At 60.1% G+C, this 12404-nt stretch overlaps 1 protein-coding gene across 1 annotated transcript; it reads right to left on the reverse strand.

Annotated features, from left to right (window-relative positions):
* Positions 1 to 432: 432 nt before the first annotated feature.
* Positions 433 to 9846, reverse strand: LOC123374584. Its single transcript, XM_045024676.1, has 5 exons — positions 9592 to 9846; positions 5189 to 5574; positions 4217 to 4377; positions 3570 to 3702; positions 433 to 1890 (listed from the first exon to the last, which is right to left on the reverse strand). The coding sequence occupies exons 1-5, from the start codon at positions 9743 to 9745 to the stop codon at positions 1696 to 1698; spliced, it is 1029 nt and encodes a 342-aa protein (XP_044880611.1). The 5' UTR covers positions 9746 to 9846; the 3' UTR covers positions 433 to 1695.
* Between the last annotated feature and the right edge of the window lie 2558 nt (positions 9847 to 12404).

Raw genomic sequence — 12404 nt, forward strand, 5'->3', positions numbered from 1 at the left:
AGGCATCCTGAACTCACTCCTGGAGCAACACCCTCTAATGCAGGGGTCCCCAACCTTTTGAGGACCAGGGACCGGTCGGGAGCGCTCGTCCCGCGGCTCAGCCGGACCGCCCGCAGGCGTGCCTGCGGGAGGTCCACTGGCTCTGGTTGAGCTGCCGCAGGCATGACTGCGGACGGTTCGCTGGTCGCGCGGCTCAGCTGGACCGCCCGCAGGCACGGCTGCGGCAGCTCAACCGGAGCCGGTGGACCTCCCGCAGGCGTGCCTGCGGCCGGTCCAGCTGAGCCGCGCGACCAGCGAACCGTCCGCAGTCATGCCGGCAGCAGCTCAACCAGAGCCCCGGGAGCAGCGGACCTCCCGCAGGCATGACTGCGGAGGGAGCGCTTGTCCCGCGGCTCGGGTAGACCTCCCGCAGGCATGACTGCGGAGGGAGCGCTTGTCCCGCGGCTCGGGTAGACCTCCCGCAGGCACGCCTGCGGGAGTTCCACTGGGTCGGTTCGTGGCCCAGTTTCTAAGAGGCCGCGGACCGGGGGTTGGGGACCCCTGCTCTAATGGACACCCAGCTGGATGCGGTTTTGTAACCAGACTTAGCTGGACTCAGATCCAGCGTAACTTTCCCCACGATTCTAAAGAGCACTTCACAAGCGTGAGCTAGCTTGGCTAGCACTTCTGCCAGCGAATCTCTCGCCACATCCCCTTTCAGCCCCAGGAGCTGCTGTAGCTCCAAGCAGGACATCACACACATTGGGTTTTTACTCTGGCCTCTGCATCTCCTCAGAGGTGTCTTTGCCAGAACAGCCCGAGGAGATTGCACAGTTCTGTGCCGAAGCAGACTAGAAAGCAGGCCCCACACAAGTGCTGGAGCACAGAGGTAGCTAGGTGGCATACGGACACAGGAAGAGCAAAAAGGAAAGTGACTGGCCGAAGATCACCCAGCAGGTCAGAGACAGGACTAGAACGACGGTCACTGTGTCTCCATCTTCGTCCTCTTATCAAAGTCCTATTAGCAACATTCCCGCTAGAGGCGCTGCTCCATCTGCACGGGGGGAGCCAAGCGGCAGGAGTCTCCCCTCAGAAGCGACGGAGAGCATTACCCTGTTACTTGTAGGCATGCTGAGCGAAGACAGCCCTGAGTAATTACCCCAGCTGTCCAGGGGCGATGTTACACGCACACTGGTATTCTAATGAAATACGCCCATACACGGCGAGATCCTTAGCGCAGGAAGGAAAACACAGCAGAGGATGACGACAACTCTTTGTACTGCAGCACAGCTAGAGCGCAAACATAACTGTGCGGCAGGGACGTCTCTGAGCCAAGGTGGAGACGACACCGATCACCCGCAGGAGCACTGCCCAGCCAGGCATCTCGAGAGGCAAGATCCAAAACCCCAACCTCCACCGAGAGTGGAGAAAGCGCTGCTGAGCCTGGGCATGGCTGGAGGCAGTTTCCTCCTGCAGGACAGCAGGCAGACACTTGCATTTTGGAAGGGTGTCTGGAGCGTCCTGCCTCCAGCTCAGGAGCACACACCTGTCCGGAAGAAGGGGAGGACAGCTAAAAGCAAGTGCATTGGTTCCACTGGGATGTGGGTGCAACAGGGCCCGGGGCCCAGCCTAGGAATCAAAGTGCAGACAGCTGCAAACTGGGAGCAACCCACAGGACCCCACGTCCCCCCTCCAGCTGCTGGGTCCAGAGTGACTCTACTCTGCGTCACACAGCTGGCTCTCAGCACTGGCCAGGTAGTGCTCATAGTTCTCCTCACACCTTCTCACACAGCGGAGGAAATAGCCCTCATCAGCAATGGCCTCCAGGAGATTGGTCTGCACCAGGCAGACATCATACAGCTCCGAGGTGGGAGCTGGCCTGGTGCAACTGCCTCCTCTCCCTGAAAACACCTGCAGGGGGGAAAAAGAGAAGACGAGACGGTGAAGCTGAGGCTTTTACCCCATCCCTGAGGAATGGCAGGTGCAAGGGGCCGGAGAGCAGCAGGACAGGAGGTGCTGGGACCACCCTCTGCACCAGTGCACTGCCAGGAGATGAAGAGCAGACCTCCTGGAGAGGGTTCAATTTGTAAGTCTGGTTCTTTCATTCCTCCTCTCTGCTTGTAGGGTGAAGTGCATGGATCTGCTCCAGAGCTGGGAGGATGGCAGAGGCAGAAAGCTGCCACCCCTCCTCCGTTATGGTGTCAACAAGAGATCAGCCCCCTTTCTGGCCTCCCTCCCCACCACTCTGCACCAGTCTCCCATGGCAGGAACTGGCTACTCAAAGCACAAAGCTGAGCCTCTCTCAAGGGAGCTGGGAGAAAGCTGTACTTTAGAGAAGTTACGCCCTGGAAACTGCGGCCAAGAACTGACCCTCCATTAGCTGAGTAGGCTGCTGCGTGGCCCCAGCAGCTCCCAGCCCCACGTCATGGATCAGGCTTTTCAGGAGGCAGAGGGCTGTTCCCCACACACACAGCTGCGTTCCCTGGCTGTCTGAGGGTAGCTGCTGCTTTCACTGACACTTACCCCAGGTGGTACAGCCAGCGGAGAGCAAGCTGGAGTGTAGCCTGACTCACACAGCAGCAGCCAAGCAGCCAGCAGAGCACTGACAACAGACCTGGCACTGCTGCATGTTCCAAGCCCAGCTGAGTCTGCGGCTAGAGCGCCCTCTCTCTGACCCACGGCCCAACAAGCCTGCTCTGGAGTCGGAGAAAGGGCAGCTGCCTGAGTCATCTCCAGAGCATCGCTCCTTAAAATAAATAGAGCAGCCAACCTGAACTGGGGCCTCGGTTCGGGGTGGAGAAGGGACAGATTCCCTGCAGGCAAACGGGGCTCAAGCAGACATTCAGCAAACGGGTTGGGTGAACTTGGCTTCCTGGCAGACGACAATCAGGGGGAAGCTGCCTGCAGGCAGGAGACTCCCGCTCCACAAAGTGCCTTCGACATTATTTATCTGAAATCAACCTCCTCCGGCTAAGGGCTCTCCTGGGGCCAATAACAGTCCGTATCACGAACAAGACAGCAAATAGTCAAGAGAGACTTTCATGCTGATGAAAAGTCCAATTAACCTTTTTTGCCCTGCCGCCCCTCGGATGCTGTGCCATGCTCCCTCCCACACCACACCGTGCTGGGAAGGAAAGGCTGCTATTCGAACACAAACAGTGCCACAATAGCGAGTGACAGGCCAGGCACATTCCTGTCTCTCTAAATGTTCTTTGCTCTCGAGCGTGCTCCAGTGTGAAAGCTGCCCTTTAAATCAGCAACGTGACTGAGCTTCAGCCTCGCTCAGAGGCAGGCTGGCCCAGGGAGTAAGCGTGACTCATGCCAGCGGAGGACAGAGACAGCTATGCAGCAAGTGCAGGGAAAAAAACAAAACACCTGCTGTTTTGTGCCAACAAATGAGTTCATTCTAATCCTCAGCAGATGGATGGATTGTTCCCTCTGAGTCCAGCCTCCTGGCCCCCGTTCCACCCTGCTGCACTCCCTGGGGACTGTCTAGGGCAGAGGAGCCCAGCACACCACTGTCTCCAGCAAGGGGGCCTGGCAGTCCCTGGGAGCGGCCTGAAAGCCCAGTGGAAGGCAGGGCTGAGTACCTGGGGACAAATGATGGTGTCTGAATCGTTCAGTCGAATGTTGTCATCGATGCAGATGTGGTGCACACTAGAGTCGTGCGGGTCAATCCAAAGGGGCTTCCCACCCCGGGAGGAGAACTGATTTCTGGCCCACCTGAAATACAGCAAGTGGGACAACAGGCGCCCCTCAGGGAGCTGGCTCCCTGCAGCACAGAGCCGCCCCAGGCCTGGACTGCTCAGACTGTCTTCAGGAGCTCAAGTCAGCCCAAACCCGGGAGCCTTGGCGCACATCTTCCGCTGCGATGACAGGAAACGGGGCAAAGGGAAATAGCTGTCCTCCCTCTGGCTCTGGGGCAAGCCATCAGGGATTCTGCCTGCACGTCTTGCCAGGGTGAGTCACCAGCTGGAGGGAGTTCAGAGCCGAGCAGGAGGGACAGGAGGAGATGGGCTTACAAGGGAAGAAGCTAGCTCTGTCTGGCTTGGCTAAATAAAGCTTGCGTGCCACAGGCCAGCCGAGCCATGGGCATGAGCCCCCGGGAGCGAGGGGAATTCCTGACGATGGCACGTGGGAGTGTGACTCAGAGGGACGAGACGCGGGCTGGCAGGGACGCTGAAACTGTGCAAGGAGTGGGAGAGAAGCCACGTCCCAGGCCCCTCTTGGGTCTCACCAATCAAAGTGGTCTTGGAAGCCGCCCAAGCCTTGCAGGGAGCTGAAATAGCTGTACAGCTTCCTCCCATCGTCCCTGGTGGAAACGCGCTCCGGCCCCCGGCTCAGCACCACCTCGCGCCGACTGCAGCGTATCCGGCCCGCAGTCAGCTCCACCGGTAGCTGCAACGTCATTGAGAGGAGACTGGTTTACAAACCTTCCATCCTGACACACGGAAACCAGTGACAACCGCTAGCTCCCCAAAGAGCCTCCTGTGCCAAAGGCAGCATGTGCAGCACACTGCAGAGAAGGGAAGTTCCCCACAGGGGAGGGAGACATTTGGAACACTCAAAGCCTGACAAGTTCACCCCCCCAGGCAGTGGAAGCAGACAGGCTGCTGGCTGCGTCTGTCAGAATCCAGCCTCCAGCTTGGTCCCTCGCATGCAGCTGATTTCCATTTCTGGAAGTAGGTTAACTTCCCACAGCCCACAGGTGGGGGCGCCCCCACAACCCCATGCACAAGCACCACGAAACAGCCAGTTTGACCCCTGGGGTTTTTAGTCCCACTCACTGCTCTGGGAGGGTGACTTTGCCAGCTATGCTCTAAGCAAAGGGTTCCCCTGGCCATACCAGAGGGCATAGGGATCTCTTTACCTAACCCGGTCCACACAGCTAGGCGACCTCCTCCCACACAGACTCCGTGGGGAGCACAAGCACATGGACATTCACAAGCCTCAGGAGGGATTTGTACAACGCTCACTTGCTCACACGCTCTCCAGCTAAAAGGCTCTTCTGAGAAGCTGTGTAAATTGCTGCTACCCAAAGGTCAGCATTTTAATAAGGCAGCAGTTTGAGTGGGAGTCTGGCTTATGGAGCACGGGGTTGCCTGGAAAGGCAGCTCAGAATATGTTCAAAGAAGCTACTGCGGGGGAAAAAAAATCCATAAAGATCTCAGCCCTCTGCTTCCAGGGAGGCCCTCCAGGGTGCACCCACCGTGAGGTCTCGCAGGGCAGGGAACTGCGGGTGCTGCCCCTCCAAGGCACAGTGCACTGCATGGAGAATGCGGGGGAGGTCGGTGCCAAAGGTCCTGAAGACGACAGCGAAGTGCCTCCCCTCCCGGTGCAGCGACTCCAGGAGGTGGAAGAAGGAGGGCAGGATCAAGTGGTAGTGCTTGGCACGCTCGCCTTGGACAGAGAACACTTTGTGTGGCTGGCCCTGCCACTCCAGGAGCTGCAAGTGGTGTGTGTGCAGACTTCTGAAAGGCCGACCCAGTGCCGTATCCGTGAACGTAGCATCGCGGCCATACTGAGAATAGAAATTTACAGCACCGGGGCAGGGAGGCAGCAACGAGGGGGAGTCGCTCAGCCACTGCCACTCACCTGAAACAGACAGCGAGAGAAGAGTTGTGATACACTCCCGAGAGGGCGCCTTTCACACCCACTGCTGGAGAAAGCCATGCCCTGCAGCACACGAGAGTGCTGCCCCTCCAAGGCACAGTGCACTGCATGGACAGGAGAGCCATGCCCTGCAGCACAGGAGAGCGAGCTTGCTGACAGCAGCCCCTCCCCTCTGGAGGGAGATGGGGGAAGGGAAATCCATTTTCCATAACGATTCCCTTCTCAGCTCCTCCACCAGGAAAGGCCCAGCCCTACCCCATAGGAACCACCTCTGCTAGAACAGTCACCCCCATCTGTGGCTCCTGTATGGCAACTCCGCGCTCTCTGCTCCTGCGGGGAGAGAACAACGCTGCCCAATAAGGAGGCACAGAGGCCAATCAATGTGTGACACAAACTATAACTCACCAAGCGCCTGTCCCCTCAACTGAGTCTTCGCCAAGCGCTGCTCTTGCTGTTCCCAAGTTCCCTCTCCAACCACCACCTGATCTCTTGCAGCAGCCCCTCCTCACACCGCATCACTTGGCCTTTCTGTGACCTCCCGTGCACCAGCACTGGCTACTTCTCTGCTGTTTTCTGCTGCCCTCCCTTTCCTTTCTTCCATGGAGATGGCTCTTGATTCTCTCCATGTTTCATTCTCCCACCTGACTCTTCTGCTCCTCTCTGCTGACCCTCAGCCCTCCCTCTCCTCCAACATCTGCTTCTTCCACTCCTGCCTTGTGCAGTGAAACGTCTCTGGCAGAACTCCTGTGACCTGGCTAAATGCCTCCATTACAAATGGGATCTCTCTTCTACCATCTTCCTGGCTAAACAGCTCTACTTCTCCAACTGTATTGAATCCCGTGCAATCCCAGCTGCCTTTTCACCACCTTTGAGACACACCTCAAACCCTCCTCCATTTCTCTCTCTACACCGACCTTGTCAACTTCTTCCCAGAGAAAACCGACAGAGAGATGAGAGGACGTTCCTGCTTCCCTTGGCTAGCTTTCCCTTCCCACCACTGTCTCCTCCTTCTCCCGTCACAGATGCAAACAAGAAGCAATGGGCTTAAATTGCAGCAAGGGCGGTTTAGGTTGGACCTTAGGAAAAAATTTCTAACTGTCAGAGTGGTTAAGCGCTGGAATAAATTGCCCAGGGAGGTTGTGGAATCTCCATCATTGGAGATTTTTAAGAGCAGGTTGGACAAACATCTGTCAGGAATGGTCTAGATACTTAGTCCTGCCATGAGTGCAGGGGACTGGCCTAGACAACCTCTCGAGGTCCCTTCCAGTCCCATGATTTTTCATCTGCTCTCCTCCTCTAACCCCATTACTTGCCCCAGCGACCCATCCCCACCCCTAAACCCTCCTTTACTCTTTTCCTCAGCCTCTTTGATGAAGTGGGAATGTTCTTGCTGTGTTATGTGAATACTGAGTGGGGAGTATTGACCAGGGGAGTTGGGACGGCCTGCATTGGGGAAAGGAACCTACCTGAGCATGTAACCTGAGAAACGGGGGGGGGGGGGGGTTGAAGGCCAGGTGACACCTCTGCCTGGGACACTGAACAAAGGACACAAAGGCTGGGGGAGGAGCTGGGGGGAGGCTGAGTGAGAGGCTGGGGGGAGTTTCAGTTTGGAGCTGGCTGGAAAATGGAGAGGGGCGCCCGATGGGGCTTGGGCTTCCCGACGGGGCTGAGGCCTCCTGGGGGCCCCAGATGCACCTAACTAAAGGGGGTCCTGTTGTCTGTACTGGCAAGACCTGTTTTGGACTGTGTTCCTGTCATCTAAATAAACTTGTTTTACTGGCTGGCTAAGAGTTACATCTGACTGCGAAGTGGGGGTGCAGGACCCTCCGGCTTCCCCAGGACCCCACCGGGGCAGGCTCGCTGTGGGAAGCACATGGAGGGGCAGAGGATGCTGAATGCTCCAAGGGAGAGGAGGCTCCCCAAAGTCCTGACTGGCTTTGTGGGGAGCAGTTCCAGAGCATCGCCCAGGGACTCTGTGACAGCCTCTCACTTGGACCCCTCATAGTACAAGCATGCTTTGGTATCTCCCATCTTTAAAAACCTAACCCTGGACCCGCCCCGCCCGCCTCGCTAACTACTGCCCCATCTCCTTCCTTCCTTCCTCCCTCCCTCCTGTTTGCCAGAAGCTGGGAATGGGCGACAGGGGATGGATCACTTGATGATTCTCTGTTCTGTTCATTCCCTCTGGGGCACCTGGCATTGGCCACGGTCGGCAGACAGGACACTGGGCTGGATGGACCCTGGGTCTGACCCAGTCTGGCCGTTCTCATGTTCTTCACTCTACGCCCATTGAACATACTGTCTACAATTGCTATCGCTCCAATCCCATCCTAGACCCACTGCAGTCCAGCTTCCGCCTCTTGCATTTCACTGGAACTGCTCGTGCCAAGGTCTCTGATGTCCTCTCCCTAGCCACACTTCAGAGCCCGCACTCCAGCCTCATCCTCCTGGTTAGCGGCTGTTGGCACCATTGAGCATGCTCTTCTTCAAACCTTGTGCTCCCTTGGCTTCCCTGACTCCGCCCCTCCAAGTTCTCCTCCTGTCTCTTTAGTGGTTACTTCAGCACCTCCAGAGGGTCTTCATCTCCCCTCCCCTTTCTGTGGGGGCTCCATAGGGCTCTGTCCTTGGTCTCCTGCTCTTCTTCCTCTGTACCTTAGCTCTAGGTAATCTCAGCTGCAAAAACAAATGCAACTACCATTTCTGTGCTGATCACAGATCTACTCCACACCCGTCTCCTTCTGTCCAAACGACAATCTCTCCCTGTCTCTGACCTCTCTTCAGGGATATCTGGCACACAGCTCAAGATCAACATGGCTTAAATAAAGCCCTTAATCTTCTCCTCCAAACTCTCCCTACTCTCTCATTTTTCAATCACTATGGACAAGTCCACTATTCTACCTGAGACTCGGGCCCATAACCTGGGCATCCCCTTTGACTCGGACCTCTCCCTAGGACCTCACCTCCAGGCTCCGTTTACATCTTGCTGCGGTTTTTTGCATCCTTCCCATCCACACAGCTAAAACTCTCCTCCAATCTCTCATCTCCATTTCTGCACCACCCTGCTCTGTAGCCTTAGCCAATGCAATCATGCCCTGCTCGTGTCCATTCACAATGTTGCTGCAAGCCTGTTGGTTTGACCATGTCACCCCCCCCCCCTTTGCATTCCTTCTCTGGCTCCTCTTCCTCCAGCCCATCAGACACGAGCAATGTGCTTTCACTTACAAGTCCCTTCGTGGCCAGCCTCCACCCGACCTGGTTGAAAAGGAGGGAGCTGGGCCTGTGCTCTACAGGAGCTCAGACCAGAGGACCATAGCAGCCCCCCTAGGCCTGCACAGAGTGTAGGAAAGGGAGACTCCTCGCTAGCTCATGATGAGGGGCTGACTCCGGCCCGGTCAGTCCATGCTGCCGGCCTCCACTGCCCCGCCTGTATTTTCAAACACACACCTGGCTGGGCGCTCTCCCTGCCGCTCCCCGCACGCTGGGGCCGCGGCCCCCTCCGCCGCCAAAACCCTCCGAGTCCTTCGCCATCGCGCCCAGAAAGGCCTGGACACGGGCCAGGTGGTTGGTGTGACCCCGGGCCCTGACCCCGAGACCGCCCCCAGCTGAGCCCTGACCCCGGGCCCGCCCCGAGACCGCCCCCAGCTGAGCCCTGACCCCGGGCCCGCCCCGCCCCCGGCGCCGAGACGATCCATGACCCCGGGCCCTGACCCCGCCCCCAGCTGAGCCCTGACCCCGGGCCCTGGCCCCGCCCCGCCCCCAGCCGAGCCCTGACCCCGGGCCCTGGCCCCGCCCCGCCCCCAGCCGAGCCCTGACCCCGGGCCCGCCCCGCCCCCAGCGCCCAGCCGAGCCCTGACCCCGGGCCCGCCCCGCCCCCAGCGCCCAGCCGGGCCCTGACCCCGGCCCCGCCCTGGCCCCGCCCCCAGCGCTCCGCCCCGGCCCCGCCCCCGGCGCCCCGCCCTGGCCCCGCCCCCAGCGCGAAGGCCGCGGCGCGGGACTCACCCGCGGGGCCCGGCGCGCCCCAGGCCGCGCCGCACAGGAAGCCGTTCAGCGCCGCGCCGGGGCCCTGCCCCGTGGCCGAGTCCAGCGCCGCCAGCGTGTTGTTCAGGTCCAGGTGCAGCACCAGCTTCCGGCGGGCCGGGCGCGGCGCGCCCATGGGCCGGGCCGGGGCCGGGGCCGCTCCCCGCTCTCAGGCTGCCGCGCGCCGTTACCAAGTTACCGCCGCCCGCTTCCGCTTCCGCCCCGGCTACCATAGAGAGCCCGGCGCCATTTCCGGCCGCCGCCTAGACTGTCCCTGCTCGTCTGCGTGCAGCGCCCCCTGCTGGCCCCTCCCAGCCTCCTTTCACTCGCCTCCCAGATCCCTAGGGGAGGAGCCGCCCTACCCAGCGCCCCGCCCCCAGCTCCAGCCCCGCCCCTCCCTCCAGGCACCGTCCCTCCCCCCACAGGCTGCCTTGCCCCAGTCCTCCCTCAATCCCAGCCCTGGGTCCCCACCTCCCAGTAGCCACCACTCCCCCCACATTGGCTGCACTGCCGGAGCCCAGTCCCCCCCTTCCCGGCTTCCTCCCATCTCTGTTCCCCACACCCTTGCCCCAGCTGCAGCTGCACCCCCCAGGGCTGCATTGCCCCATCTCGCCCTCCCCTCCCCCAGGGCTGCATTGCCCCATCTCCCACTCCCCTCCCCCATGGCTGCATTGCCCATCTCCTCCTCCCCTATGGCTGCATTGGCCCATCTCCCCCTCCCCCATGCTGCATTGGCCCATCTCCCCCTCCCCTCCCCCATGGCTGCATTGCCCATCTCCCCCTCCCCCTCCCCCATGGCTGCATTGCCCCATCTCCCCTTCCCCTCCCCCATGGCTGCATTGCCCCATCTCGCCCTCCCTTCCCCCAGGGCTGCATTGCCAATCTCCCCCTCCCCCTCCCCCATGGCTGCATTGTCCCATCTCCCCCTCCCCTCCCCCATGGCTGCATTGTCCCATCTCCCCTCCCCTCCCCCCCATGGCTGCATTGCCCATCTCCCACTCCCCTCCCCCATGCTGCATTGCCCCATCTCCCCCTCCCCTGCCCCATGGCTGCATTGTCCCATCTCCCCCTCCCCTCCCCTATGGCTGCATTGCCTATTTAATTTTAAAAACAGCAAAAAATTATCCCCCTCCCTTTCCATTTCTTATAAGAAGTCTTGAAGTTTAAATCTCCTCAGTGTGATAGAGATGTTTGCTTTGATCTGCTTAGCTCTTGGAAGTCCAGGGGCTCCGGGCTGCTGGCCCCAGGCTGCCTGGGGTCCCTAGGGACAGCTCTGTCCGCTGTTAGGGAATTTTTTCCCCCGAAACCCTGTAACATTTTGTGAACCCTCAGGGATTCACGAACCCCAGTTTGGGAACCACTGCCCCTAGCTGAAGGGCTGTGTAGATCTGTGGGCTCCAGGAATGTGATACAACGGTGCAATTCAGGAGCTCCATGCTCGGTTCCTGTGTTGTGTAGCCCTGAGACCTCAGGAGCAACCAAGACAGCTGCTTGGTGGTGTGGAGGCCACGGGGCCCCTAAGGAAGAAGTCCTGAAGAAACTGGGTCTGCTGAAGAGAAACCAAAGCCTTCCCAGCAGGCCTAGGCCGCTGGCGTGCGGAGCAGCAAGGCAGGTCAGCGCTTTGACCCGCTCCTTGCAGCCCCCAAGGGTGCGTAAGGTGGATGCCGCAGGACAGGCGCGCCCTCCATCAGATCTGATCACCAGGCAGCTTGAGAGAAACTTGCACTCACCAAACTGTGATCTGAAAACACTGACGCTTTCGTGTGTCAGCCACCCAACAGTCTCCTGCTGCCCTCTCCTGGAGACTCCTCTCCTGCGTGGGGCCAGAGCCAGCCTGCGACCCTGGGTACACCCCGCAGCAGCGAGCCTCCTACCCCCCACACGTCAGAGCCTGAGCCGCAGCCTCCAAGTCCTGCCTGCATGGCACGCAGGGGCGGCTCTAGGATTTCCACTGCCCGAAGCAGGGCGGCACGCCGCGGGGGGGGCGCTCTAGCGGTCGCCGGTCCCGCAGCTCTGGTGGACCTCCCGCAGGCATGCCTGCGGATGCTCCACCGGAGCCGTGGGACCAGCGGCCCCTCCGCAGGCATGTCTGCGGGAGGTCCGCCGGAGCTGCCTGCGGCCCTCCCGCTGGGACGCCGCCCCAAGCGCGCGCTTGGCGCGCTGGGGTGTAGAGCCGGCCCTGACGGCACGGTTCAGAGTGGTAGCCCCAGCCCTGCCGATCCGAGTCCCTCAGCCAGGGCTGGGAGCCCGGAGGCGCTGCCACAGGCCGTGTAGCCAAGGGCAGGCTCCACACAGACCCAGAGCCAGCTCTGTGCCCCCCACCCCCATCAGGGCTGAGATGCTGAAGCAAGGCTCATTTCCCGGCTCCTCGAAGCTTCGAGCTGGGGCTGTCATTTCCGCCAGAGCAGCTCTGCCCCGCTCTCCGCCCTGCAGCCCGCTGAGGAACCGTTCTTGCTAGGCACCCTCTCACGGTCCGTCTCTCTCTGAGCATCTCTCACTAATCGGCCTGCATTGAAAGGCGTGAAGGCAGGATCACCCTCCAAAAGCTGGAGCGCCGCAATACCCCTCGCCTCCAAGACCAGGAATGCCAGCCCTGAGACCTGTAAAGACAGCAGCACCCTGTGGAAGATCTGTATAGAAACCAGCACTGACCCCCTCAGGAGCAGGCCCGGATGGTTCCTGGACAGGAGACGCTCTGACTGCGCCGGGAATAGCATGAGTGACGGTGCAAGGGCTGGGCCCCAGGGACATGCTCCATGTATGGCCTGACCTGCCTCCCCTCACAGCCCCTCACA

The sequence above is a fragment of the Mauremys mutica genome, chromosome 7, assembly GCF_020497125.1.
Source record: "Mauremys mutica isolate MM-2020 ecotype Southern chromosome 7, ASM2049712v1, whole genome shotgun sequence".
Taxonomy (NCBI): domain Eukaryota; kingdom Metazoa; phylum Chordata; order Testudines; family Geoemydidae; genus Mauremys; species Mauremys mutica.